Source organism: Lissotriton vulgaris, chromosome 6, assembly GCF_964263255.1.
Source record: "Lissotriton vulgaris chromosome 6, aLisVul1.2, whole genome shotgun sequence".
In the NCBI taxonomy this organism is placed as follows: Eukaryota; Metazoa; Chordata; class Amphibia; order Caudata; family Salamandridae; genus Lissotriton; species Lissotriton vulgaris.
Window position 1 is genome coordinate 695468666 of NC_141694.1, and position 24760 is coordinate 695493425.

A 24760-nucleotide genomic window follows, 5' to 3' on the forward strand; every position below is an offset into this window, starting at 1 on the left:
CCGATTTCTTATAAAGGTTATATTTAATGATGGTGAGATAAAAACAAATAAAGAGATACAGTGAAAAAAGAACCTCAATGAAGCATTTAACTCTCTCAAGGTAATGCAGGAAAGCAGTCAAAGGTTCACTTAGGGAGGTGATGTTCCTCCAAATACTCAGGCCCCAATTAAGAAGTGGAGGGAACATTCTGATTACTCTATAAATGTGGGATTGCGGCAGGAATCTGAATTACTAGTAAAGCAATAAAAAACAAAAAAAAACAATGCTGCAGTAATGATTTCACACCATCTCATAATCAGAGCCTAAGATTTGAGCTAGCAAAGATACCAGTCGAACAGGGCATCGCTCCTGTTGCTGCTTTACTACTAACAGAAAAGTACTTTACAACACACATAAAAAAAGAAAGGCAACCCAAACCAGACGTCTATAACAGGTTCCTAGCCAGAGTTAAGACCCCAAACATAAATTTAGTATTAAAGTAATACTGAATGAGTTAATATTGGTGTCTATGGCTAGTGTCATTCAATACGTTATAACAACTCTACAGTTCAACTGATCAATCTATCCTTGCAAAAGTATTACGTAAACAATATTATCACTAAAGTTCAGTTCTGCAAAGGATACCATACAAACTGCTAGAGTTATCAATACTATACTTCGAATGGGACTTATTAGTTTGGTGTTTGACTTGAAGAAAATGTAGTTTAAGTTACTGCAGAGGAATGTTTTGATATGCCTACCAGAAACCCTTCCAGACCCTCTGAAGGGCTCACCCCCCAATCTCTTCAGAGAATAAAAGGGTGATGTCTGGTGCCCATAAACTCAGACGTCTACGTGCAGAATTATATCTGTGCACCTGGGAAATTTGAGAGGTCACAATACCATGATGCTCGTATAGCGACTTATTCTGGCATCCTGGGTCGGATGTCATCTGGGGAGAGGCACTAGGTTGTGAAAAGCAAATAAGCCCCACCTTCTCTATGATTGATGCACGGGAATTTTTAGGTTTCTAATATATCAGATTGTATTCTGCACAAAACAGACACCAATCTTCTATAGCATGAAACGGAAGGAAAATGTAAGACTTTTTTAAAGTTTCCAGGACTTCATTCATCGGGGAGAGGCAAAGACAAGTTGAGCCAGTTACGTTATATCCGCAATCATTTTATACGTTTTATATTTTGGGGAAAATGAGTATGATGTTAGTTTCATGTAAAATTTAACAGACAACTTTAATCAAAAACTGTTAGCGCTGGCTCAATCGGGGAAGCATTTTAAAAGGATTACATGATCCTTTGTTCTAGAGAAATGAGACTCACTGATATAAGCACTGCCGTTTCTAAAAAGTATTAGTTGTTTGAGGTATGAAGGATTCTGAGGTTGAATGCTCTTATCATCTTGCTATTTAGTGGAGAAGTGTGGCTCAATAGTTAGAGCAGCAGACCCTGATGCAGAGGTCTAGCCCGGGACCAGGGTTCAATTCCCCGCCTCGGCGGGTCTTGGGCTCAAAATTCCACGGACCTGATAATTCTCGCCTCGGTGCCTATTCTAAGCATAGAGTCCCACTCTGCAACTCTGGGCAATAGCTTGCTTAATCTCCACAACGGCCCCCACAACGCTAAGGATGCCTGGCCTTCACCCTGGGGGTGCCCAGGAGTGGACGCCTCACAGGGAAAGCCAGGACGGGTTCCACAGCGGTATTCGTACAAGCGCCTTGAGACCCTTGCGGGTGAGTAGTGCGCTATACAAGTATCAATTTACAATTTTTTATTTACAGCATGATCGCCCCTTTGGAAAGACATCCTCTGATCAAGCAATAAATATTGCAGAGAACCCAAATCTGTTGAAGTATGGTCAGTTTCAGGATATACCCTCATCCTTCCATAGGCAATACCTGTGTGTACTCGATAGTGACTTTTTAGCTGCCTCTTCTGGCTGAAATACTTCCCACACTGGTCACAAGTAAAAGCTTTCTGTCCTGCACAAAGAAAAGAGATAAAAATTGATTTGAAAACAATTGTCAATTGTCGAACAGCAACTAGGAAAATTAGTGCCACAAATTCTGCACTGGCTGTCTTACATAGCCTACCAAAAATGAGTGACTCAGGGAATCGCTCTATTGCGCACCCCACAACCATTTTTCTCAGCAACATCTAGTTAGATTTCCCCAGCCCCCAGAGTATTGGCTATAGCCACCCCTCTGTGGAGAAAGAAAAAACAGGCATATCACCCTCTTCCCTGTGTGCTAAACATTTGTAAGAGATACTTTTGAAGGAGAACAAAGCTGCCAAAGAACTCTGAGAATTTTTGAGGAGCTTATCCGGTTCTCATACCCTTCCCAACTCAGTATAGACACACAACAGATTTTATTAAAGGGAATTTACTATACCTTAATCCATTGTAGAACAAGGATTGGAACTCTTATGGTTTTAATTCAAATACTAGTAAAGGTGAACAATACTGAGCATAATCATATAAAAATAGCAAGCATCATGGTTAGTTAGTAAAATCCCATCATACATTCATATCAGTATCAGCTGAGCTAAAAAAAACTTTCCCTCACTCTTTAGTACAGCACACGTGACAAGGCACTGGCTGATCGGACAACATATGTCCCTGAGGCAGGCACTGCTCCCATGCAAGTTGAGATGGCCATCACCTTCCTTATGGTAGACAGGCCATTAGTTAGTTGTATGCTTAGTTACTACGGCTGCCTAGCAGAGTTGGCTTTGATGACTCCCTGTTGTATGTAAGGGATCATAATTCATTTGTAGGTGGAACACCCATTAACTTGTTTCTGGGCTCAGTTGGTTAGAGAGCTGCTGCTAAGCATGGCAGCATGACAACCACATATCTTACGGAAGTTTACACAAAAGCACAGCATAAAACCAGTTAGTGAATTGCATGGTGGTGAGGCAATCATCTGTGCATGCTTTTCTCTATAAGAACGTGCAGGAATATTGTCCCACATTGTTATGACAATATGCATACACAACAAGCACTGCTAGTACCTGTAGGCTTATGCCTAAAAGACTGTTAGAGGATCACTATACCCTAAGTAGTAATACACTATGCTGTACCTTATGCATCATCAGCTATTGTGCGATTTAATGAAATGCATAATGTATTAAATCCCTACCTCCAGGGTTATAATGTGCACCACAACTGGCCTGGTAATCCTTATGTCCAAGAATACCAATGAGTATGCTTCGGCTGCAGGGGATTTACTAGTTTACAAAAACAGTTATACGTTTGTTTTTTAAGTATTTCGGCTTCAGAGAAGTGTATGGAAAAGTGGGAAGGCATTTCTGGACTTAAACATGCCCAAAGGTGTTTGCTAATGAGAAAATAAATGGACATTCTACATTTGTCTTTAGTTAAATAAGTCGCATTTTGCCATACCAATATCTTCCAACGACGGCTCTTTCTCTGCACTACAATGAACTATTAATACTTACAATATTTTGATAAATGATATCGATCATGATTTTGTTAGGCAGCTTACAGTGCACTGAGAATGGCGAGGAACACCAACAGTGTTGTGTTTGCGCTGCCAGGATTTAATCACAACATATTTTGATGTGCTTGTTCGTGCCCCCAGCAGAACAAGGTAGATTTGAGGATGGAAATAATGTGATGGTGCATTTATTTTCTTGCCACTGAGCCTTCTATTCCCTTAGAGCAAAATAGGTGAATTGGGAGGTGACCCAGGCCACCTTTACTTACTACTGTTGCCTTAAAACTCCTAGAACACATTCATGGACACACACACAAGGGCAGCAATATGCTGCCTATGTGAGTTCCTAAAACATTACAAAGGCAGGTCCACGTAACAATTTAGCCAACGTTAGTGTGTGATGCTTTAGATACCCTTATGTACACCCCATGGCTACCTGTGTATTTCTTCTGTGTGTCTTCTGCATTTGAAACATGCTCCAGTCGATAAATTGGCTGATCGCTTCGTGACCTAAATCAACACTTTAGAGAGCTAAAGATTTTGCGTCTCAAGAGTCTTAGCAGTCTTCCACAAACACATTCTTTGGCATGGAACCCTTCTAGGTGCAACCTCATGCCTCTGTTTGTGCAAGTTAAACTGACCACCAATTTTCTGAAAACAAAGCTGAGGCTATATGACAGGCAGAGCTGGTCTATTTGTTATTATGAGGATGAAGCCCAGAGATGCAGTACCCTTCAATGCTGAATGCTTACCTGCATGAAGGCTCATGTGTTCCAAAAGCGAATGTTTCGTCGTCAGAGCTTTGCTGCAAACAGTGCAGGTGTAAGGACGCTGCCCGGTGTGCATCCTCTCATGAACCTGAAGAGAGTGCTTCTGCGAAAAGCCTTTACTGCACTCACTGCAATTAAAAGGCCGCTCCCCTGAAATATATGGGTAAAACCATACAGTTACGCCTTCAAATATCTTTCAATTAAACCATTCATTGTTTGTTTCTTTCCTGACAAGAGCAACGTTTGTACTAATCATTCCCATTTAGAAGTACTTTCTCTCTGCGAAATTAAAACCCATTTAGATACATGTGTTGTAACAGCAGAGTCATTATCAAGAAAGAAAGCACTGCTTTTAGACGCAAACAACTGATTTGCTTTGTCAGGTTAAATTCTTCGCACCAGCTTTTTAATCCAAACCTCCATGTAATTTTTTTTTCAAAAGGACCGGTAGAATAGAGAATAAAAAATGTAGGAAACAATCCAAAGTTTTATAATGCACCAATTTCAATGAGCAAAGTTTAAATAAAGTGAACAAATAAACCTAATCCATTTTTTACCTGACAAAAACGGAAACCGGTCTGTACTTACTTTAATCATTTCTTGCATTCCATTTCGCTGAATTCCAAGACTTTCTTACGGGCCAGCTCTTTGGTCCCTGCAGTCCATTTCCTCCCTTCTGCCACAGAGGCGAGCTTGTAATTGATACTTTACAATGCCTATACATTTTCTCTCATAACGTTTTACATTCTGTGACTAGGGCTTTGTTTACCTCAGACAAGCTAGTTGATTGCACCATTACTCTACTTGAAACGCATGTGGTTGTGGCATAAAAGAACTGTTCATGTTTATTAAAAAAAATAGACCTTGACTGAAATCTTCTGGACAAATATACTTAAAGTGCTCTCTTATTTTCCATCAATTGTTTTCCTTTTTCTTCTCTCTATATTTCTTTCACTCTTTCCTGCCAATTTTATGCTAGTAATTTCTATATTTTATTATCTTTCCTCTTCTTTAGGTCGAGCAATTTATTGCTCTGAACCTATTGAGTTGAAAACAACTTCTTTGACCAAGCGGATTTCTCACGATGCATGTTGTACACTGGAGCGTGAAGCTTCCCCAGGCGCGCTCTTGGCCTCACTCACACCCCATATGCCTGCTCCCCCTCCCCCGCCCCCCACGCCTCGCACCAGACTCCACTCGCTCGCTGCCCTGCCCCCCCACCCGGCTCTTGAAGCGTGACTCTTCGCCAGCGCTTCCCTCCCACTCTCTCACTTCCCTGCCCCCCCCGCCTCCCACCCCCATCCGACTTGTTTACTACTGCCTCCCCACTGTGGCTTCCGCTCGATGTCCACCAGCAGCTAGGCTTTTTCAGGTAGGATATTTGTTTTGTTTGTGCTTACTTTTATGGGCGAATGGGTTTGCCGCTTCCCACACCATAGAGCGTGAAATCGCTCTCAGAGACAGTCTTTCTTATTCAACACTGCCACCCTGTGGCCACCACTGGCATTTAGTTTACACTTCTTTTAATCCATTATGGTGTCCGTGCGGTCCTTTAATCCCCTACCAGTTGTTATTCTTCTGACTGCCATCTCTCCCTCTCCTCCCCTCTCTAGCCAGTGCCCATGCCCTGGTCAGTGCCCCTCTCCTTCTTGTCCCGGGGGCCCTTCCGCCTGTCCCAAGCGGCTCACCCCTCCCGGCAGTCCTGGCCTCAGACACCTCCCTCCCTCTCAGCCCCGTCTTGCAGCCCCGTTCAGACACTTTCTGCTTCTCTGCCCCATGGTCCCCCACTTCACTCTTTCCGAAGCAGCTGCTCGCTCCCTCTCCAGTCCTGCCCTCAGACGGCCCCTACTCCCCCAACAGTCGGCGGCTCTTCCCCGGACCCCCTTCTTGTGTTACTCGGAACCCCTCCTTCTAGACCCCTCTTCCCCTCCCGCCTTCGTCTGCCCTCAAACCTCTTGCCTCACACTTGTGCACCTCCCTTGTTTTCTTGCTTTGCTTGACTTGCTTTATTAATTTCCTTGAGAACATTAGACAATTGTTGATTCACCAATGGTGGCTGGCTCACCAGCTGCTCACAACGCTCTGAACTTTCCCGCAGCCATGGGTGAGTAGGTAATCAAGGCCTGCTTTTTAGGGCTCGCTCCTTTCCTATTCCGCAGGAATAGGAAAAGAGCCCTAATGCAGCCAAACCATACTTAAGCCCAAGGGCTCTCCAGCGGATTTTGGGAAGTGCACGCCTCGTGCACGAGATTGCCTGAGCCTTCTGCCTATCAGCCTGCCAGTTCTCCTCCCCTAATTATTCACTTCACTCACTCTGGCTCTTCAAGGCTCTGTCCCGCCTTCCGCCTGCACTTCACGGCCGCTTGCCTTCTGTCCCTTAATCTCCCCATGACTCCCCCCTCATCTCGTCGACTCCACTGCTTCAGGCCCCCACCATTTGCTCAGGACATTGCTTGTTAACATTTCTTACTATAACTCTCCCTTTCCTAACCCGCCCCTCTTTGTTGTTGTCAGCTTGTAGTTGTGTCTTCTCACCATCGCATTTAATGTCACTTTCTTTATTTGCACAACTATTTTCCTGTTTTGCAAACATGGCCGCTGTCTTAACTCGTTTCCCCTTCACACCCCTGTTTGCCTGGCCGCTGTCTTCACTCTCTTTTTTCTCACCTTGCATTTAATTTAACTTTCTATTATTGCGTTTGCAAAGTGGCTACCATTTTCACTCCCTTCCCTCTGATCCAGCTTTTAATAACCACATAATTGTGTAGCGTTTCCTTTTCTTTTTTCGATTATTATATAGCTTTTAATAACACTCGTCCTACACTCACCTGTTATAGAGGTCAACTTTTTCTTTTATAAAAATGCTCCTGTCACACAAAACAAATACAAAACAGCTCTTACGATATACCCCTCTTCACACCTTCATTCATTCACCGAATCAAGTTAAACGGTTAATATACAAACGCACGCACAGATTAGGACCGCAGTTAAGCGCTTTGTTAAAAAAATTCATTTACATGCAGCATCACCACTAACTTGTGCCCTGATGCAATGTCTATAACAACTGTTAAATGAATCACTGTTCGTGCCGTCCTTACTTGTATCTGCCTTCTACCTGCCTTCCACACAGAGCACGCTTCCACCCGCCCACTGGCCACGTTTACTCTGCGTCCTCACATTTGCTGCATCCGATTGAGCAATGTCAAGTGTTCCATTTTTAAAGGTGGAACACAAATATTTTATTTAATGTGGATGTAAATTGTAATTTTTTTTTACTATAACTCTCCCTTTCCTAACCTGTCTCTCTTTCTTGTTGTCAGATTGTAGTTGTGTCCTCTCACCCTCGCATTTAATGTCACTTTCTTTATTTGCACACAGCCGCTGTTATGTCATGGACATTGCATCATGTATTTTGTTTGAGCACAATAATGGAATAAAAAACAGGAAACGCTACACAATTATGTGGGTATTAAAAGCCGGATCAGAGGGAGGAGAGTGAAAACGTCAGCCAATTAGCAAACGCTGAAGATCAAACATACTTTGCAAAAAAAATTAAACAGCTACCTGTCCTCCTTCTGTTCAGGCATTTGTTCTGGAATTTAATTGAACTTTCGTGCGTGATTAGTTGTAGCAGTTTAATTTTTTGTCAAACTAAGGTTAAAGAAATTGTGTGTTTAGGCTAACTTTTTAAAATAAATGATGTTTTACCCTCTTTTAATGCACATTTCGGGGTCAGTGTTTCAGTTCCACAGCTACAATGCTTAATTAGCAACTGTTAGCTGAGAACAGGCAACAGGCGCCACTGTGCCAACAGGCCAACAGAGCCCTCCTCTTTCAGTAACACCTCATTTTCAGAAACAGCACGTGCATCCTGCTTCTTCAGCTCCTTCTGCTCCGCTGGAAACAGACAGCCGGCGCCACAGGGGCAATCTAGACAGAGCCATCCTGCTTAATGAATGTTTAGGGGAATTCACGTGTTTAAAGAAAACAAACCCAAGGCACAAGAGAGAAAAAAAAGCCACACACAGACATCTGCTTTAATTAAAGTTTGTCCTCCAAGATTAATTATTTAACGCCGAATTCTAATGTTTTGGATTAAACAAAAGTCTGTACTTTTTAAAAGATACCATATTAGTTTGTATTGTTTGCGGACACATTTTGTATCCATATAATGTGCTTTTAAATAAAGGACAGAAGTACAATAAAGGGAACTTGTGTTAATGCAGGACTATTATATGTTAATGTAGGGTCTTATGAAGCATTAAAGTTATTTACAAAGCACCTCGACCTAGATTGTGTAAACAGGGCTCTGTGACACCCTTAAATACATTTTTATAAATGTGCTCATGTAGCCATGTTATCTTTATTAGCCGCCATGTTAGGCGTTCTACCCCTATTCTGTCTTTAAGTAACTACAGAATTATTTTGAGTCTACTTTTTTATGCAACTTTTTAGCTAATACAAAACATTGTGTGTTTATGTAGGGTCTTCTGAACAATTATAGCTGTTATTTAATAAACACCTTCCCATCGTGTGTGTAAACAGGGTTCAGTGCCACCCTCAGACTTATAGTAAAACTCCTGCTACATGTGCTCACCCCTCAGCCTGTCCGCCATGTTAGCCCTCCTTCCCCTAACACAGCTTTAAATAAGCACAAATTTATGTAGCGTTTACTGTTGTGGGCACATACAAATAAAATAGCGCAATGTCCATAAATTATTTCACACACAACCACACACACAACCACCCACACAACAAACAAACACACAACCACACACAACCACAAACACAACCACGCACACAAACGCACACAGCCCCACACAAGCACACACAATCACACACACAGCCATACACAAACACAAACACACACAACCACGACTACACACACAACCACACAAACAAACACAAAACACAACCACACACAAAACCACACACACAACCACACACACAACAACCACACCCAAGCACACCCAAAAACACATCCACACACACACCCAAACCTACCAACAACCACACCCACACACAACCACCCACACACAACCACCCACACACAACCACCCACACACAACCACCCACACACAACAACACACACAACCACACCAAGCATTGGCATAGCCAATAGGTTTTGCATTTGGGACCTTATAAGTGTTTAGCCACGCAACAGTTGATATAGTTGCACAAAGGATATTATGCTGCATAAATAAAAAGTTATTTACAAAAGTTTAAGCTATTGCCATTATATATTACAATATCTTTTATGTAAGTATTAATTATTTTAAAAAAAATAAAAGCCATTGTTATTTGTAATATCAATATATCTAAGTCACGTAATTACAACACAATTTGCATTTCAAATGCTATAGGTGTCACATTTGCAAAAGTTAAAACTATTGGCATTGTAAATGACAAAGGTATTAATTTTGCTATTTTCAAAAACAACACATGAACAAGAAATGTGTCATTTACAATACCAATAGCTCAAACTTTCCTAATGCGAGACCTATTGCATTGCAAATGCTTGTTTATCGTTGCAGCATGATGCTTGTAATCTTTATTTAAAGGATCCAAGTCCCAGGTACAAAGTGAAAAAAACCTGGACTGGATGAAGTAGTCCCGCACAGTCCTAGGTAACGTCATTGAGGGGTCACAGCTCAATCCCTGACTTGGCCTTGCGACCCCTGGCTTTGCGACTTCTGACAATGAGTCAGTCACACCCAGCAGGACCACCTTTGGGTCTAGATCTCGCAGCCTATTTAGCATATCACGCACCACGTCATTCATGGCTTTCCAATACTGTGCAATCACTGTTCCATCCCAAACGGCGTGAAAGTTGGTCCCAAGGAAAAACTCGCACCTGGGGAAAGCTGGGCTTGCTGTTTGTCCCATTCGCCGTAGTTTGTGTGGGAATAATGACATTTATGAAAGTTCTTAAACCGTATTAAGCAAAAACACAATAATATTCCCAACTGACGGGTGCCATCTTCACTTCAACCCACTGCTCTTCCCCGGACCCCCTTCTTGTGTTACTCGGAACCCCTCCTTCTAGACCCCTCTTCCCCTCCCGCCTTCGTCTGCCCTCAAACCTCTTGCCTCTGCCTCACACTCTTGCACCTCCTGCCCACTCTTTGCGCCCTCTTTTATTTTCTGCCCCACTCTTTTTTGACCACTCTCCCCATCCGTTTTAACCCTACCCCCAATCTTCTTTGACATCTCTCTTCACTCTCCTGTTTCCTTCTTTCCCATTCTCTGACAACTTTCTCTTTCTCTCCCTCTTAAAGTTTAACTAGCCTCCACTCCCCTCCTCCCCCTTCCCTTCCCCTCCTCCCAGCCCTTCCTGCCGAATCCCCTCTTGTCCTGTCCTCTCCATCCCTCTCCCACTGCCCTCCAACCTCTCCTCTTCAAGTCTATCTATTTCCTATACCCCACCCCTCTTTCTCCACATCCTCCGTGCTTGTTGTCCGGACATAGCATCTTCCACTTTAGACTACTTCCTATCACTGAAGCTATTATTTTTACCCCCAGATGCATTCTGGATGTTGTAGTCAGATGCCAGTAAGAGCAAAACTGAAACAATAGATTTATAACAAGCTGTGCATGAGATTCATGCCTCTTCCTTTTATCATTCTACTTTGGGTTTGGTGCAAAATTGCACAGTACATTCTAATATATAACCATTTAGAATCCATAAGCATATCAGAATGGAGACTAATTTTGACTGTTTTAGTCTCCTGCATGTCTTGAACTCATGATATTAGAGGTTTTTTTAGGACTCGCTGAGCCACACACAAAACCCCACAAAAACACACACACATACCCCACACACACCCCCACCCCCACACACAACCCCCCCACACACAACCCCCCCACACACCCACACCACCCCACACCCCCATCCCACACCCACACACAACCCCCCCACACACACACAACCCCCACACACTCAACCCCCCCACACACCCACACACAACCCCTCACACACACAACCCCCCCACACACACACACACAACCCAACACACACACAACCCCCCCAGACACACACACTACCCCACACACCCACCCCACCCCCGCACACAGACACCCCACACACACACACCCCACACACACCCCCACCCCTCACCCCCACAGCTACACCCACACATATACACACACACACCCACACACAACCCCCTCACACACAACCCCTCACACACACACACACACACAACCCCACACACACAACCCCACAAACACCCCAACCCCACGCAACCCCCACGCCCCCACACAGACACCCCCCACACACACACCCCACACCCCCCCCCCACACACACACACACCCACAGACACGCACACCCCCACAAGCCCACACACACAATCCTTCACACACACATCCCACACACACAACCACCCCCACACACTTAACCCCCCCCCCCACACACAACCCCACACACACACAAAACACCCACACACACACACAACTACACAACCACACTCAGCCACACTCAACCCCACAACCACATACACAACCCCAAACACAAAATACAACCACACACACAACACCACACACAACTACACACAACCACACACACAATCTATCTATCTATTGCCCTCACTCTATCTATCTATCGCCCTCAGTCTATCTATCTATCGGCCTCACTCCATCTATCGCCCTCACTCTATCTATCGCCCTCTCTCTATCTATCGCCCTCTCTCTATCTATCGCCCTCTCTCTATCTATCGCCCTCTCTCTATCTATCGCCCTCTCTCTATCTATCGCCCTCTCTCTATCTATCGCCCTCTCTCTATCGCTATCACTCTATTTATCTATCTATTTATCTACCTACCTATCTATCTATTGCCCTCACTATATCTATCTGTCTATCTATCACCCTCTATCTATCTATCGCCCTCACTCTATCTATCTATCGCCCTCACTCTATCTATCTATCGCCCTCACTCTATCTATCACACTCACTCTATCGATCTATCGCCCTCACTCTATCGATCTATCGCCCTCACTCTATCTATCGCACTCACTCTATCTATCTATCGCACTCACTCTATCTACTCTATCTATCTATCGCACTCACTCTATCTATCTATCGCACTCACTCTATCTATCTATCGCACTCACTCTATCTATCTATCGCACTCACTCTATCTATCTATCGCACTCACTCTATCTATCTATCTATCGCACTCACTCTATCTATCTATCGCACTCACTCTAGCTATCTATCGCACTCACTCAGCACCACCACTCAGGGGCACCATAGCATCAATATGTGCAACCATTCAACAACAACTGGTTCAAATATGTTCTCTCAATGTCTCAAACTTTATTACAAATGTCACAAAAAGATGTTAATATTTCACTTCTGTTCTTGGATTTTTGTCACAATAAAATACACTTAACACAATCTTCACAAAAGTTATTTACAAAATGTTAATCTATTGTTATTATAAATTACAATAACTTTTATTAAAGTATTATTTTAAAAACTTAAAAGCCATTGTTATTTGTATTAGCAATACATCTAAGTCACGTAAATACAACACATATTGCATTACAAATGCTATAGGTGTCACATTTGCGAAAGTTATTACTATTGGCATTGTAAATGACAGAGCTATTAATTTAGCTATTTTCAAAACCAACACAGAAATAAAAAAATTGTCATTTACAATACCAATAGCTCAAAATTTCCTAATGCTAGACCTATTGCATTGCAAATGCTTGTTTTTTCTTACTCTTACTCGTGCATTTTAGCTGCTCAGAACTGAATAACTCAAGTACGCCTGGAGTTATAGCATCTATTATCATCTTGAGATTGCTTTTCTCAGTCATCTGTTTACCTTGCTTTTCATCTCCTTGCCTCGCTCATTTCAGAACCTAGATATTATCTTTGTCTCTTCCCTTTGTTTTTTACCAACATTACCTACTTTGCCCACATTTGCGAATTGCAGTTATTCAGGATATTCAATATAAATAAAATATGGCCTTTAATTCTTTCTCGAGGCTAATCAGTTGATTAGAGTTAGCCGCTTGTATTTCTGTCCTCTTGCCTCACATTGAAAGTTACATTTTTCTCCCAGTCTTAAATCTTCCTTCATTTATACTGAGTAGAAATGTGCTTATGATACGGTTCTCTCACATCTATCTTTACTTGTATCTAATCATGTGTGCTTCCAGAATCTTCTTTCCACTCTTCATCCTCTATATTAAAGAGCACTTCTATTCCTTCGTGTACCAGGCCTCTAGAATGTTGACATTTCTCTATGGTCTGCCTGCACCGTCTCTTCTTTTTCTTCTACCGTTAAGTGGCACTTACTCTCCACTGCTTAGTTTTTCGTTACTTCATATGTAGTACTTAATTTTTTTCCAGTCATTTTCAACTGTAATTTATTAAAAGATGTTTGTGCAAAGGAGTTATTTAAACAAAATAGACAATGCAACACATCACACTAAAACAGTTTATGATATGCGAAGGTGTTTGAGGGGGATTGCAAATATTCCTGAGACTCCACTATTAATGGCTCAAACTTGCCACAGGCTGAGGCCAGTAGGTAAGTGTGCAATAGTTTTAGGTCGGCATCCAGAGAACTTGATGTCTGTTGACACTTGTTGCAACACCTATTGTGGAACATACCAAAACCAGTGGGCTTTGTGCCAGCACCTTTTTAGGTCTCGCCTGAACCAATGCGCTTGCGCATTGCTCCGGCAAGATTATAGTAAGCGGAAAAGAAAAGTCTACGAAAACGGCTGCGGATCTATGCGCGTGCACAGCCACATAACACACCACCATTTGTCTGTGTCTCGGCATCAGACTTCAAAGGCTGCCGCTCACCCGCCCCCCACGTGCACATCGCGCACCATCATTTGCCTGTGCCTCGGCATCAGACTTCAAAGGCTGCTGCCGCTCCCTGCCCCCCTCCCTCCCGCCACAGCAATGCCACGAGCTTGTTTCTGGACGAAAGTGAAAGCCTACCGTGCTTGTTTACAGTAGCCTTGCTCCTCAAATGCTGTTGCTGTGTTGCCATCTCTCTAGGAACACTCAGCTTGAAAACACTTGACTTGCTAGCTGCAATGCTACATCTGCTATGCTTTGCCTCTAGACACGTTGATCCCTCGCAGACTGTGCTGACTCTGCCCCTCCTAATTCTGAAACTGACCAATGCAGTCACCACTCAGTCTCTTCTCTCTGTCTTATGATGTCTGCCCTGCCACCATTTACTTCGGACCCTCACCCTCACACCTCCTCACCCTCACACCCCCTCAACCTCACACCCCTCACCCTCACCGTCACCCCATCAGCTTCACTCCCGTCACCCTCACCCTCCCTCACTCTCACACCCCTCACCCTCACTCACCCTCACACACCCTCACTCACCCTCACAACCCGCTCACCCTCACTCCCCCACACACGCTTACCATCACACACCACATCACTCTGGGACACTACCACATCACTCGGGGAAACCACCACATCACTCAGGGACACCACCACGTCACTCAGGGACACCACCACATCACTCAGGGGCACCGCCACATCACTCAGGGGCACCGCCACATCACTCAGGGGCACCACTCAGGGACACCACCACATCACCCAGGGACACCACACATCACTCAGGGACACCACCACATCACTCAGTGGCACCACCACATCACTCAGTGGCACCACTCGGGGACACCACCACATCCCTCAGGGACACCACCACATCCCTCAGGGGCACCACCACATCACTCAGGGGCACCACCACATCAATCAGGGGCACCACTCAGGGACACCACCACATCACTCAGGGACACCACCACATCACTCAGGGACACCACCACATCACTCAGGGACACCACAACATCACTCAGGGACACCACCACATCACTCAGGGACACCACCACAGCACTCAGGGACACCACCACATCACTCAGTGGCACCACTCGGGGACACCACCACATCACTCGGGGACACCACCATATCACTCGGGGACACCACCATATCACTCGGGGACACCACCATATCACTCGGGGACACCACCACATCACTCAGGGACACCATCACATCACTCCGGGACACCATCACATCACTCCGGGACACCACCACATCACTCCGGGACACCCCCACATCACTCCGGGACACCACCACATCACTCCGGGACACCACCACATCACTCAGTGGCACCACTCGGGGACATTCCCACATCACTCGGAGACACTACTACATCACTCGGGGACACCACCACATCACTCAGGGGCACCACTCAGGGACACCACCACATCACCCAGGGACACCACACATCACTCAGGGACACCACCACAATTACTCAGTGGCACCACCACATCACTCAGTGGCACCACTCGGGGACACCACCACATCACTCAGGGACACCACCACATCACTCAGAGGCACCACCACATCACTCAGGGGCACCACTCAGGGACACCACCACATCACTCAGGGACACCACCACATCACTCAGGGACACCACCCAGGGGCACCACCACATCACTCAGGGGCACCACTCAGGGACAACACCACATCACTCCGGGACACCACCACATCACTCCGGGACACCGCCACATCACTCCGGGACACCGCCACATCACTCAGTGGCACCACTCGGGGACAATCCCACATCACTCGGGGACACCACCACATCACTCAGGGGCACCACTCAGGGACACCACCACATCACTCAGGGACACCACCACATCACTCAGGGGCACCACCACATCACTCAGGGGCACCACCACATCACTCAGGGGCACCACTCAGGGGCGCCACCACATCACTCAGGGACACCACCACATCACTCAGGGACACCACCACATCACTCAGGGACACCACCACATCACTCAGGGGCACCACATCATCACTCAGGGGCACCACATCATCACTCAGGGACACCACATCATCACTCAGGGGCACCACCATATCACTCAGGGACACCAACACATCAATCAGAAACACCACCACATCACTCGGAGACACCACCACATCACTCGGGGACACCATCACATCACTCGGGGACACCATCACATCACTAGGGGACACCACCACATCACTAGGGGACACCACCACATCACTCGGGGACACCACCACATCACTCGGGGACACCACCACATCACTCGGGGACACCACCACATCACTTGGGAACACCACCACATCACTCTGGGACACCACATCATCACTCGGGGACACCACATCATCACTCAGGGGCACCACATCATCACTCAGGGGCACCACTCAGGGACACCACCACATCACTCAGTGGCACCACTCAGGGACACCACCACATAACTCAGGGGCACCACTCAGGGACAACACATCACTCAGGGGCACCAAATTATCACTCAGGGGCACCACATCATCACTCAGGGGCACCACATCATCACTCAGGGGCACCACCATATCACTCAGGGACACCACCACATCACTCAAGGACACCACCACATCACTCAGGGACACCACCACATCACTCAGGGGCACCACTCAGGGACACCACCACATCACTCAGGGACACCACCACATTACTCGGGGACACCACCACATTACTCGGGGACACCAACACATCACTCGGGGACACCACCACATCACTAGGGGACACCACCACATCACTCGGGACACCACCACATCACTCGGGGACACCACCACATCACTCGGGGACACCACCACATCACTTGGGAACACCACCACATCACTCGGGGACACCACCACATCAGTCAGGGACACCACCACATCACTCAGGGACACCACCACATCACTCAGGGACACCACCACATCACTCAGGGACACCACCACATCACTCAGGGACACCACCACATCACTCAGGGACACCACATCATCACTCAGGGGCACCATATTATCACTCAGGGGCACCACTATATCACTCGGGGACACCACCACATCACTCAAGGACACCACCACATCACTCAGGGACACCACCACATCACTCAGGGGCACCACTCAGGGACACCACCACATCACTCAGGGACACCACCACATTACTCGGGGACACCACCACATTACTCGGGGACACCAACACATCACTCGGGGACACCACCACATCACTAGGGGACACCACCACATCACTCGGGACACCACCACATCACTCGGGGACACCACCACATCACTCGGGGACACCACCACATCACTTGGGAACACCACCACATCACTCGGGGACACCACCACATCAGTCAGGGACACCACCACATCACTCAGGGACACCACCACATCACTCAGGGACACCACCACATCACTCAGGGACACCACCACATCACTCAGGGACACCACCACATCACTCAGGGACACCACCACATCACTCAGGGACACCACATCATCACTCAGGGGCACCATATTATCACTCAGGGGCACCACTATATCACTCGGGGACACCACCACATCACTCAGGGACACCACCACATCACTCAGGGACACCACCACATCACTCAGGGACACTACCACATCACTCAGGGGCACCACTCAGGGACACCACCACATCACTCAGGGACACCACCACATTACTCGGGGACACCAACACATCACTCGGGGGCACCAACACATCACTCGGGGACACCAACACATCACTCGGGGACACCATTGAAATCTGACTGTCTGCTGCTGAGGATCGAGGGCTTTCCTGGACCCCTAATTTGCATTACAACTTGCGGAACCCGCTTCGCGGGTCCCGCTGCGCTCCTGTGTCACTGGGAAGCCTGACTGTGCTGCGTGGGTTGGACCAGGGCTGCGAGCGTGCGGAGCAGGACTTCCAAGACCAGAAGCCTCTGCACACCGCGCCTCTCGACACCTGGCCGCTCTCCCTGTCCACCACGCCCCGCCTGCAATCCTACAAAAGGTTTGAGTGGAGAAACCGAAGTGGGACACCATTGAAATCTGACTGTCTGCTGCTGAGGATCGAGGGCTTTCCTGGAACCCTAATTTGCATTACAACTTGCGGAACCCGCTTCGCGGGTCCCGCTGCGCTCCTGTGTCACTGGGAAGCCTGACTGTGCTGCGTGCTTTGGACGAGGGCTGCGAGCGTGCGGAGCAGGACTTCCAAGACCAGAAGCCTCTGCACACCGCGCCTCTCGACACATGGCCGCTCTCCCTGTCCACCACGCCCCGCCTGCAATCCTACAAAAGGTTTGAGTGGAGAAACCGACGTGGGACACCATTGAAATCTGACTGTCTGCTGCTGAGGATCGAGGGCTTTCCTGGACCCCTAATTTGCATTACAACTTGCGGAACCCGCTTCGCGGGTCCCGCTGCGCTCCTGTGTCACTGAAAAGCCTGACTGTGCTGCGTGGGTTGGACCAGGGCTGCGAGCGTGCGGAGCAGGACTTCCAAGACCAGAAGCTTCTGCACACCGCGCCTCTCGACACCTGGCCGCTCTCCCTGTCCACCACGCCCCGCCTGCAATCCTACAAAAGGTTTGAGTGGAGAAACCGACGTGGGACACCATTGAAATCTGACTGTCTGCTGCTGAGGATCGAGGGCTTTCCTGGACCCCTAATTTGCATTACAACTTGCGGAACCCGCTTCGCGGGTCCAGCTGCGCTCCTGTGTCACTGGGAAGCCTGACTGTGCTGCGTGGGTTGGACCAGGGCTGCGACCGTGCGGAGCAGGACTTCCAAGACCAGAAGCCTCTGCACACCGCGCCTCTCGACACCTGGCCGCTCTCCCTGTCCACCACGCCCCGCCTGCAATCCTACAAAAGGTTTGAGTGGAGAAACCGACGTGGGACACCATTGAAATCTGACTGTCTGCTGCTGAGGATCGAGGGCTTTCCTGGACCCCTAATTTGCATTACAACTTGCGGAACCCGCTTCGCGGGTCCCGCTGCGCTCCTGTGTCACTGAAAAGCCTGACTGTGCTGCGTGGGTTGGACCAGGGCTGCGAGCGTGCGGAGCAGGACTTCCAAGACCAGAAGCTTCTGCACACCGCGCCTCTCGACACCTGGCCGCTCTCCCTGTCCACCACGCCCCGCCTGCAATCCTACAAAAGGTTTGAGTGGAGAAACCGACGTGGGACACCATTGAAATCTGACTGTCTGCTGCTGAGGATCGAGGGCTTTCCTGGACCCCTAATTTGCATTACAACTTGCGGAACCCGCTTCGCGGGTCCAGCTGCGCTCCTGTGTCACTGGGAAGCCTGACTGTGCTGCGTGGGTTGGACCAGGGCTGCGACCGTGCGGAGCAGGACTTCCAAGACCAGAAGCCTCTGCACACCGCGCCTCTCGACACCTGGCCGCTCTCCCTGTCCACCACGCCCCGCCTGCAATCCTACAAAAGGTTTGAGTGGAGAAACCGACGTGGGACACCATTGAAATCTGACTGTCTGCTGCTGAGGATCGAGGGCTTTCCTGGACCCCTAATTTGCATTACAACTTGCGGAACCCGCTTCGCGGGTCCCGCTGCGCTCCTGTGTCACTGGGAAGCCTGACTGTGCTGCGTGGGTTGGACCAGGGCTGCGAGCGTGCGGAGCAGGACTTCCAAGACCAGAAGCCTCTGCACACCGCGCCTCTCGACACCTGGCCGCTCTCCCTGTCCACCACGCCCCGCCTGCAATCCTACAAAAGGTTTGAGTGGAGAAACCGACGTGGGACACCATTGAAATCTGACTGTCTGCTGCTGAGGATCGAGGGCTTTCCTGGACCCCTAATTTGCATTACAACTTGCGGAACCCGCTTCGCGGGTCCCGCTGCGCTCCTGTGTCACTGCGAAGCCTGACTGTGCTGCGTGGGTTGGACCAGGGCTGCGACCGTGCGGAGCAGGACTTCCAAGACCAGAAGCCTCTGCACACCGCGCCTCTCGACACCTGGCCGCTCTCCCTGTCCACCACGCCCCGCCTGCAATCCTACAAAAGGTTTGAGTGGAGAAACCGACGTGGGACACCATTGAAATCTGACTGTCTGCTGCTGAGGATCGAGGGCTTTCCTGGACCCCTAATTTGCATTACAACTTGCGGAACCCGCTTCGCGGGTCCCGCTGCGCTCCTGTGTCACTGGGAAGCCTGACTGTGCTGCGTGGGTTGGACCAGGGCTGCGAGCGTGCGGAGCAGGACTTCCAAGACCAGAAGCCTCTGCACACCGCGCCTCTCGACACCTGGCCGCTCTCCCTGTCCACCACGCCCCGCCTGCAATCCTACAAAAGGTTTGAGTGGAGAAACCGACGTGGGACACCATTGAAATCTGACTGTCTGCTGCTGAGGATCGAGGGCTTTCCTGGACCCCTAATTTGCATTACAACTTGCGGAACCCGCTTTGCGGGTCCCGCTGCGCTCCTGTGTCACTGGGAAGCCTGACTGTGCTGCGTGGGTTGGACCAGGGCTGCGAGCGTGCGGAGCAGGACTTCCAAGACCAGAAGCCTCTGCACACCGCGCCTCTCGACACCTGGCCGCTATCCCTGTCCACCACGCCCCGCCTGCAATCCTACAAAAGGTTTGAGTGGAGAAACTGACGTGGGACACCATTGAAATCTGACTGTCTGCTGCTGAGGATCGAGGGCTTTCCTGGACCCCTAATTTGCATTACAACTTGCGGAACCCGCTTCGCGGGTCCCGCTGCGCTCCTGTGTCACTGGGAAGCCTGACTGTGCTGCGTGGGTTGGACCAGGGCTGCGACCGTGCGGAGCAGGACTTCCAAGACCGGAAGCCTCTGCACACCGCGCCTCTCGACACCTGGCCGCTCTCCCTGTCCACCACGCCCCGCCTGCAATCCTACAAAAGGTTTGAGTGGAGAAACCGACGTGGGACACCATTGAAATCTGACTGTCTGCTGCTGAGGATCGAGGGCTTTCCTGGACCCCTAATTTGCATTACAACTTGCGGAACCCGCTTCGCGGGTCCCGCTGCGCTCCTGTGTCACTGGGAAGCCTGACTGTGCTGCGTGGGTTGGACCAGGGCTGCGAGCGTGCGGAGCAGGACTTCCAAGACCAGAAGCCTCTGCACACCGCGCCTCTCGACACCTGGCCGCTCTCCCTGTCCACCACGCCCCGCCTGCAATCCTACAAAAGGTTTGAGTGGAGAAACCGACGTGGGACACCATTGAAATCTGACTGTCTGCTGCTGAGGATCGAGGGCTTTCCTGGACCCCTAATTTGCATTACAACTTGCGGAACCCGCTTCGCGGGTCCCGCTGCGCTCCTGTGTCACTGGGAAGCCTGACTGTGCTGCGTGGGTTGGACCAGGGCTGCGAGCGTGCGGAGCAGGACTTCCAAGACCAGAAGCCTCTGCACACCGCGCCTCTCGACACCTGGCCGCTCTCCCTGTCCACCACGCCCCGCCTGCAATCCTACAAAAGGTTTGAGTGGAGAAACCGACGTGGGACACCATTGAAATCTGACTGTCTGCTGCTGAGGATCGAGGGCTTTCCTGGACCCCTAATTTGCATTACAACTTGCGGAACCCGCTTCGCGGGTCCAGCTGCGCTCCTGTGTCACTGGGAAGCCTGACTGTGCTGCGTGGGTTGGACCAGGGCTGCGAGCGTGCAGAGCAGGACTTCCAAGACCGGAAGCTTCTGCACACCGCGCCTCTCGACACCTGGCCGCTCTCCCTGTCCACCACGCCCCGCCTGCAATCCTACAAAAGGTTTGAGTGGAGAAACCGACGTGGGACACCATTGAAATCTGACTGTCTGCTGCTGAGGATCGAGGGCTTTCCTGGACCCCTAATTTGCATTACAACTTGCGGAACCCGCTTCGCGGGTCCAGCTGCGCTCCTGTGTCACTGGGAAGCCTGACTGTGCTGCGTGGGTTGGACCAGGGCTGCGACCGTGCGGAGCAGGACTTCCAAGACCAGAAGCCTCTGCACACCGCGCCTCTCGACACCTGGCCGCTCTCCCTGTCCACCACGCCCCGCCTGCAATCCTACAAAAGGTTTGAGTGGAGAAACCGACGTGGGACACCATTGAAATCTGACTGTCTGCTGCTGAGGATCGAGGGCTTTCCTGGACCCCTAATTTGCATTACAACTTGCGGAACCCGCTTCGCGGGTCCCGCTGCGCTCCTGTGTCACTGGGAAGCCTGACTGTGCTGCGTGGGTTGGACCAGGGCTGCGAGCGTGCGGAGCAGGACTTCCAAGACCAGAAGCCTCTGCACACCGCGCCTCTCGACACCTGGCCGCTCTCCCTGTCCACCACGCCCCGCCTGCAATCCTACAAAAGGTTTGAGTGGAGAAACCGACGTGGGACACCATTGAAATCTGACTGTCTGCTGCTGAGGATCGAGGGCTTTCCTGGACCCCTAATTTGCATTACAACTTGCGGAACCCGCTTCGCGGGTCCCGCTGCGCTTCTGTGTCACTGGGAAGCCTGACTGTGCTGCGTGGGTTGGACCAGGGCTGCGAGCGTGCGGAGCAGGACTTCCAAGACCAGAAGCCTCTGCACACCGCGCCTCTCAACACCTGGCCGCTCTCCCTGTCCACCACGCCCCGCCTGCAATCCTACAAAAGGTTTGAGTGGAGAAACCGACGTGGGACACCATTGAAATCTGACTGTCTGCTGCTGAGGATCGAGGGCTTTCCTGGACCCCTAATTTGCATTACAACTTGCGGAACCCGCTTCGCGGGTCCCGCTGCGCTCCTGTGTCACTGAGAAGCCTGACTGTGCTGCGTGGGTTGGACCAGGGCTGCGAGCGTGCGGAGCAGGACTTCCAAGACCAGAAGCCTCTGCACACCGCGCCTCTCGACACCTGGCCGCTCTCCCTGTCCACCACGCCCCGCCTGCAATCCTACAAAAGGTTTGAGTGGAGAAACCGACGTGGGACACCATTGAAATCTGACTGTCTGCTGCTGAGGATCGAGGGCTTTCCTGGACCCCTAATTTGCATTACAACTTGCGGAACCCGCTTCGCGGGTCCCGCTGCGCTCCTGTGTCACTGGGAAGCCTGACTGTGCTGCGTGGGTTGGACCAGGGCTGCGAGCGTGCGGAGCAGGACTTCCAAGACCAGAAGCCTCTGCACACCGCGCCTCTCGACACCTGGCCGCTCTCCCTGTCCACCACGCCCCGCCTGCAATCCTACAAAAGGTTTGAGTGGAGAAACAGACGTGGGACACCATTGAAATCGGACTGTCTGCTGCTGAGGATCGAGGGCTTTCCTGGACCCCTAATTTGCATTACAACTTGCGGAACCCGCTTCGCGGGTCCCGCTGCGCTCCTGTGTCACTGGGAAGCCTGACTGTGCTGCGTGGGTTGGACCAGGGCTGCGAGCGTGCGGAGCAGGACTTCCAAGACCAGAAGCCTCTGCACACCGCGCCTCTCGACACCTGGCCGCTCTCCCTGTCCACCACGCCCCGCCTGCAATCCTACAAAAGGTTTGAGTGGAGAAACCGACGTGGGACACCATTGAAATCTGACTGTCTGCTGCGGAGGATCGAGGGCTTTCCTGGACCCCTAATTTGCATTACAACTTGCGGAACCCGCTTCGCGGGTCCCGCTGCGCTCCTGTGCCACTGGGAAGCCTGACTGTGCTGCGTGGGTTGGACCAGGGCTGCGACCGTGCGGAGCAGGACTTCCAAGACCAGAAGCCTCTGCACACCGCGCCTCTCGACACCTGGCTGCTCTCCCTGTCCACCACGCCCCGCCTGCAATCCTACAAAAGGTTTGAGTAGAGAAACCGACGTGGGACACCATTGAAATCTGACTGTCTGCTGCTGAGGATCGAGGGCTTTCCTGGACCCCTAATTTGCATTACAACTTGCGGAACCCGCTTCGCGGGTCCCGCTGCGCTCCTGTGTCACTGGGAAGCCTGACTGTGCTGCGTGGGTTGGACCAGGGCTGCGAGCGTGCGGAGCAGGACTTCCAAGACCAGAAGCCTCTGCACACCGCGCCTCTCGACACCTGGCCGCTCTCCCTGTCCACCACGCCCCGCCTGCAATCCTACAAAAGGTTTGAGTGGAGAAACCGACGTGGGACACCATTGAAATCTGACTGTCTGCTGCTGAGGATCGAGGGCTTTCCTGGACCCCTAATTTGCATTACAACTTGCGGAACCCGCTTCGCGGGTCCCGCTGCGCTCCTGTGTCACTGGGAAGCCTGACTATGCTGCGTGGGTTGGACCAGGGCTGCGAGCGTGCGGAGCAGGACTTCCAAGACCAGAAGCCTCTGCACACCGCGCCTCTCGACACCTGGCCGCTCTCCCTGTCCACCACGCCCCGCCTACAATCCAACGGTCTACCTATTTAAGGCAAGGCCATTACCCGCTAAGCGGGAGCGTGCGGGAGCGTCCCGGGAGAAGCCCGGGACAAGGGCGGGACCGTCTGTGGCCGTCCGGGGCTGTAGGAGGCCGGGCTGGGCCAGGTTACTGTTATTTGTATTTTCTTTTCATGTCCACTGTTTTACAGTTTGTCAGTAGTGTACTAAGTGTGTAATTTGGGCCAGATAGTATAGTTTGTACTGTCTGGATATGAGCCATTCCGCACCCCCAGGCGTGGGTGTTTCTGTACTCGGCCCACTCGATAAATTTTTTAAGAAATCTACCAAGGAAGTAGATATGGACCCACTCCTTGCCGAGAGAAGAGCTGAGCGCCGACGCTCAATTGAGCAACTAAAGAAAATTCC

At 49.9% G+C, this 24760-nt stretch overlaps 1 protein-coding gene across 1 annotated transcript in view; it reads right to left on the reverse strand.

The window, feature by feature from the left end:
• The window catches only part of ZBTB24 (zinc finger and BTB domain containing 24), a 163783-nt gene that overhangs the window by 95346 nt on the left and 43677 nt on the right, over positions 1-24760 (reverse strand). Inside the window, exons 3-4 of the mRNA XM_086926670.1 lie at positions 4211-4378; positions 1896-1979 (exon numbers count right to left, since the gene is read on the reverse strand). Coding sequence (XP_086782796.1) covers positions 1896-1979; positions 4211-4378 — 252 coding nt within the window. The remainder of the gene's footprint in view (positions 1-1895; positions 1980-4210; positions 4379-24760) is intronic.